Source organism: Nelumbo nucifera, chromosome 4 (genome assembly GCF_055504915.1).
Source record: "Nelumbo nucifera cultivar China Antique chromosome 4, China Antique-T2T, whole genome shotgun sequence".
Classification (NCBI taxonomy): Eukaryota; Viridiplantae; Streptophyta; class Magnoliopsida; order Proteales; family Nelumbonaceae; genus Nelumbo; species Nelumbo nucifera.
This window is the reverse complement of record NC_142652.1, coordinates 61857470-61863452: the sequence shown is the minus strand read 5'-3', so window position 1 is coordinate 61863452 and position 5983 is coordinate 61857470. Positions and strand designations below refer to the sequence as shown.

Here is a 5983-nt window from a genome sequence, read left to right as displayed (position 1 = left end):
TGACAACACTGGATCTACGGGAGATTAATGTTAAAATGTAGCATTAGCGGAGAATGTGGTAGACCAATTGACTAAGCCACTAACACATAAAGTGTTTCAGAAACACATGGAATGTCTAGGACTCCGGCTTGTACCCGATTGGACCTAAGTGCAAGTGGGAGTTGTTAGATAGTATATGCCCTTAACTCCAATCAGATTAATGTATATTATGTCATTTATTTTAAATGAATAAAGTGCATAATTGATTCATGTGATTTAGTGTGTTTATATGTAATACCCTTAAATTGGACACTTATGAGACTCGTGTTAGTTTAGAATCTTTACAGCCATTGGATAGATCTGGGGAGATTTATCCTGCCAAGGCTAACACTGATGTGCCACCAAGTTGGTTGAGGTGGCTTGTTTCCGCTGTCAGGGTGAGACCTGAGGTACATATAGTGTGGGTTTTCTTGAAACCCTAAACCAGACGAAATTCCAATATTGCCTTGGACCTTAGAGATAGATGGGCAAAACTGGATTGCTACACCTGACCCCTAGACTCGATTATGATAGTACACTAGGTGTCGGATTGGGCTATCTTTGATATGCCAATCAGTGAGATCCTTAGCGGGAAACCTGTGTATGTTGGGGTAGTCCGAGAATTCACCTAAGTAAGTGAACATAGTGATAGGATCAGCCCCTTTGTCGGACAAAGTGAATAATCGGGGAATGCACTCTCTTTGATAAAAACCTAAACTGTCAGGAGTGGATTTTAAATGTGTTTGAAATTTGGTTTTGAAAAATATATTTATATAAAGATATACTTATATATTATGGTTTCAAATTGTTTGCTAATGGTTTTAATTCTCGGGATCTATGTGAGTAGAGAGTGCAGCACTGCACCTTGCAGCCGAGGAGAGGTCCTCTCTTGTCGGGCAGTGCTTGATCATTATGGGCTGAGAGGTTAAGTGTAAGACCATTGAAGGTAATACCTAATGGGCTAATCTTGCATCTACCCACAGTTTTTGGGTTTTCATAAGGTGACTGGATCCAAGAACCATTTAATGTAAATGTTAGGCCCATTGAGAGCCCATGGTGATGGACTCAGGGGTTTACTGTAACACACAGTGAATTTGGCCTGGCCTTGTAACAGAGGCCGGGCTGAACCCATGTGGCTAATGTGTAGATCAATGTTAGGGTTCTACACCATACAAAGAGAGCCAAGTTGGCAGTAGATTAAAGAGTAAGTGAGCACATAAGCTTAATGGGCGTAAGGCCCAATTTGAATTGGGATTAAGTTAGTTGAAGGATAAGGTAAGTCTTATCCATATAAGAGTCCAAATCCAAATATAAGATTTGGATTAGGAAACTCTCTCCTAATTAGATTAGGAGGTTGATCCAATAAGGCTATAAATAGGGGCAAATTCCTCAAATTTACAACACAGCAAACTGCAGAATTCTTCCTCAGTTCTTGCCTCCCCTACCCAGTTCGATCTCCACTTGTGGATCAGATCAAGAAGAGTTATTGATATTGTTTCTTGGTAGTAGAAGCAATCTGAAGTCGTGCTCACCAGCCCTTGATTCTTGCTGAAAAATTTTGGTTCTTGGTGAAGAACCATCCTGCTAATCCTATCTCACTTCACACTGTGTCATTTTCAGTGGAGGCGGGTTTTTGTCTTGTTTTTGGGCGTGAACACTTGTGTTGGGAGTTGTTGTTACTTCGTATCAGTACATCCTTCACTTCCCTTTGGTTTCAGATCTGGTCCGGTTTTGGATTCAAGAACGAACATTGAAAATGCAGTTTTCTAAATTAGGGAATACGATTCCCGGATGGGAGAGAAAGAAATTTTTGAAATTTCGCCCAACCTTCCTGCAAGGTTCGGCCATCCATATGATCGATCTCCCATCCCTTCACTTAAAATTGGGAATGCGATTCCCGTAATGGAAAAAGAAATTTTTGAAATTTCGCCCTATCATCCAGCATGGTACGACCATCCATATGATGGATTTCCCCTTCCTTCAGTTTGATGGTAATGGGGTTGTCAAAAGAGTTTGAAAGTCTGAAACCCAGTCCAACATTTTATTCTAATATTTTCATATTTGGATGATCCATTTGCATAAATGGATTGGATTCGGATCTTGTAACCCGCATCCATTTAATAACCTAATTGGATAAATACAGATTTAACTAACCCCAACAAATCTGATTGAGATTCGAATCCGAACCGATTACCCGATTGTGTTTTCCATCCATTAAGATTAATTATCATATATACATCACACAGTACTGGAGTGCCCAGCCGCTGCTTTGTTCACTTTTTTTTTTATATGTAAAAGAATTAAATTTAGATTCCTTAAATATTTACAAGGTTCTTCACAACTAGAAACTAAGGAAGATAAACACAACTTTTGTTGGACCCCATGACAGACAGTGGCCGTCACGTTATGTTTTTGGTATCCATAACCATAAATAACCTCTTTTTCTTCTTACGTAGTTACGTTCATTGTTATTAGTTCAGGTACGTACTCTCAGCGCATCACAAATTTTAGAGACCTTGGCAATTCATGCTCTGAGTCGGAGCGGATAACCTCCTATACTGTGAAAAAGATTAGGTATTAGAACAGTTGCGAATGAACGCAAAGAACGTCCTAACCGGCAAACTAATCAAGAAAACTTGGCACCTTCTCCCCACTCTCTGCTACGCAACAATCTTCGAGATATCTCCATCCCCATCTCCCTGCGATTTACGTGCTTGCGTTGCTGCTTTACAGTCCTGCGCCCATCACAGGAACCTCTATAAAGGGAAAGAAATCCATTCCTGGATGCTCATCAATGGGTTAGTGGACTCTCCGTTCTCTGTCACTAGCTTGATCAATATGTATTCCAAGTGTAGTCAACTTGATGACGCCCTTATAATTTTCAATGCAACCCATGATCGGAATGTTTACACTTGGAATGCGATGATGGCTGGATTTATTGCCAATGGCTTGTCCCGAAATGCGTTTGAGTTGTATCAGAGAATGCGCCTGGATGGCGTAGTAGTTCCAGATAAAGTCACGTTTCCTTCTGCTATAAAAGCTTGCTCTGACCTCTTAGAGGTTCTGGAAGTAAGGAAAATTCACGCAGGTTTGTTTAAATTTGGTCTGGAGAATGATGCCTTTGTCTCCAGTGCTCTCATAAATTTTTATTTGAAAATTTATCTAGTCGAAGAAGCGCAGCTCTTGTTTGAGGAATTGCCTGAGAGAGACGTCGTGCTGTGGAATGCGATGATAAATGGGTATGCTCAGATTGGTCAATTCATTATGGCTTTACAAGTTTTCGGGATGATGAGAAAAGAAAATGTGGTCCCAAGTAAATTCACGGTTACGGGGATCTTATCAGTTTTGACCATGACCGGGGATCTTGATAATGGGAGAGCAGTTCATGGTTTTGCAAAGAAAATGGGCTATGAATCTGATATTGCTGTTTCAAATTCATTAATTGACATGTACGGGAAATGTAAGGATGTTGTTGATGCGCTGGAAATATTTGAGAAAATGTTGGACAGAGATATATTTTCATGGAATTCGATTATTGCAGTACACCAACAGTCCGGTGATCATGACGGGACCCTTAGTCTTTTTGACAGGATGCGAGAAGCTGGGGTATGCCCTGATGTTGTCACGATCACGACTGTTCTTCCGGCTTGCTCCAGTATGGCAGCATTGATGCGTGGTAAGGAAATTCACGGGTACACGATTGTGAGTGGTATGAGGAAGGATGAAGATGGAGAAGAGATCCATGACATACATGCGGACAATGCTATCTTGGACATGTATGCAAAATGTGGCAGTCTTAAGGATGCTGGTTTGTTCTTTGATAAGATGAGGAATAAGGATGTTGCATCATGGAACATCATGATCATGGGTTATGGAATGCACGGGTTTGGCAATGAGGCATTGATCATGTTTCGGCTCATGTGTGAGTCTGGTGTGAGGCCAGATGAGGTGTCCTTTGTTGGGGTCCTATCTGCCTGTAGTCATGCAGGGCTTGTTAGCCTAGGATGGCAGTTCCTTGCCCGCATGGAATTGGACCATGGGGTGATTCCGACGGTTGAACATTATGCATGTGTGGTTGACATGCTTGGTCGAGCAGGGCGGCTTGATGAGGCTTATAAGTTGGCTGTTACAATGCCTATCGAGTCCAATCCGGTAGTTTGGAGAGCATTCCTGGCTGCCTGTCGGATTCATGGGAACACAACCCTAGCTGAGATTGCAAATAAACGACTTTTGGAGATTGAACCAGAGCACTCTGGGAGTTATGTGCTCATCTCTAATGTTTATGGATCAATGGGAAGATATGAGGATGTTTCAGATGTCAGGCATACAATGAGACAGAGAAATGTGAAAAAGACTCCAGGGTGTAGCTGGATTGAGCTAAAGTTTGGTGTTCATGTATTTGTCACTGGTGATCGGATGCATCCTGAATCTGATCGTATCCATGCTGAATTGGATGCATTGACTGGGTGTTTACGTGAGTATGGATACGTTCCAGAGGTTAGTTATGTGCAAGGCTGTGCTTCTTTATAAAAAGTCTGTCCTGAAAGTGGCATCGAGATTATTACTGCTTTACCATCTGATAGAAATCAGAATTGTGGTTAAGGGATTTTGGTAAACCCAATCTCTACAGGCTTTTGAAAGTTTTGCAATACATTGTAGAATAAATCTTTAGACCATTTTTATGGAAGAAGTCCATTGTGGGAGTTTTAGAAGTGGTCAACCATTGATTTAACATCCCATATACAAGAGATTGAAGGCTTTCATGAAAAAGGGGTCTTGATTTCTATGTGCTTGATTTATGCAATTGAAAAGGGTCTTGATAAATGCTTCTGAAAGAATCAATACTTGATAATCTGAATTCATTAAAATAGTTTAACTTTCTGGACGGTCTTTCCTTTGAGACATTCAATATTATAGGCCCACACCAAGATCTTCCTTTCTGTTTAAATGTGTCAAACCGAAAATGGATGGAGTTTCAGATAAGTGTGGATGTTCTAATTCTTTCATAGACTAATGGCACTATGGAAGCTCATGCGCATCTATGCAGTATAAAGTACTAGATGGGCTTAAGGATGCAACTCTCGCATTGTCATTGAAGAAACCACTTCACCTGTTGTCGTGTACTTGAGTCAATGAAAAGGTGGACCTGTTAAGGATAATGAAGGCTCTATTGCAAGGCCTGGCATTAAATTCAAAATCTATAGAGAAAAGGAAACAAAATGGCTGATGATTCAGAAGCTCAGAGCAAATAGCCAACTCTCTCAACTGTTATTTGTCTATTTAATCTTTGGGCAAGACTGTAACTTTATCCTTAATTACAAAAAAAAAAAAATGACAGTAGGAGCATATAGATGAATCAAAATGCATTTTCCTGCAAATTTTCTGGGCCTGGTACAGGATGCACTAGGAATGATCAACCCTAGATTTGAGGGGCATATCAGAAATGTGTAACAGTCTGCTAAGTGATTGCAAAGGAGGTTTGTGTATTTTCCTTAGGTTTCTGACCATTCTTCTTCACTCTCTCCATTGACAGGAACCTTTTTAAACAGCAAACAAGTTGAATTCATTCAATCCAGTTATCAAGGTGATTTATGTGTTTCTTCTTCCTGTTGGCACTTTTTCTGTCAAGTTATTTATTTATTTGTACGTGTGTGTATTAAGGAACAAGTTATATTGAGATAGAAGGTATGAAATATACAACGCAAGATTACCTCAGAAAGGAATAAGTTAAAAGAAGATTAAAGGAAGAAGAGAAGAGATTGGCCGAGAAAGTAAAGGTAAAACATATCCTCCAAAACAACACCCATGCAATGATGCAAATAAACATGGTTTTAAAATGCCAAGAAGTGAGACAGTGAGGAGTATCCTCATGGGGAGGGAGGCTAAATCTGCCTAACCTCTAAGGCCCAAAGTTTAAATTTCGACACGATACACAAGGTATATCGTATTGTATCTTTTAAAAGAC

At 40.2% G+C, this 5983-nt stretch overlaps 1 protein-coding gene across 1 annotated transcript; it reads left to right on the top strand.

The window, feature by feature from the left end:
• The first annotated feature begins 2379 nt into the window (after positions 1 to 2379).
• Positions 2380 to 4842, top strand: LOC104590970 (Pentatricopeptide repeat (PPR) superfamily protein). The gene has a single exon (XM_010249743.3). The coding sequence runs from the start codon at positions 2611 to 2613 to the stop codon at positions 4546 to 4548; it is 1938 nt and encodes a 645-aa protein (XP_010248045.1). The 5' UTR covers positions 2380 to 2610; the 3' UTR covers positions 4549 to 4842.
• Positions 4843 to 5983: the final 1141 nt, after the last annotated feature.

What these genes read in the sequence shown, in the direction of transcription:
- LOC104590970 (XM_010249743.3), top strand. Translation starts at nt 2,611, where the DNA reads ATGAACGCAAAGAACGTCCTAACCGGCAAACTAATCAAGAAAACTTGG.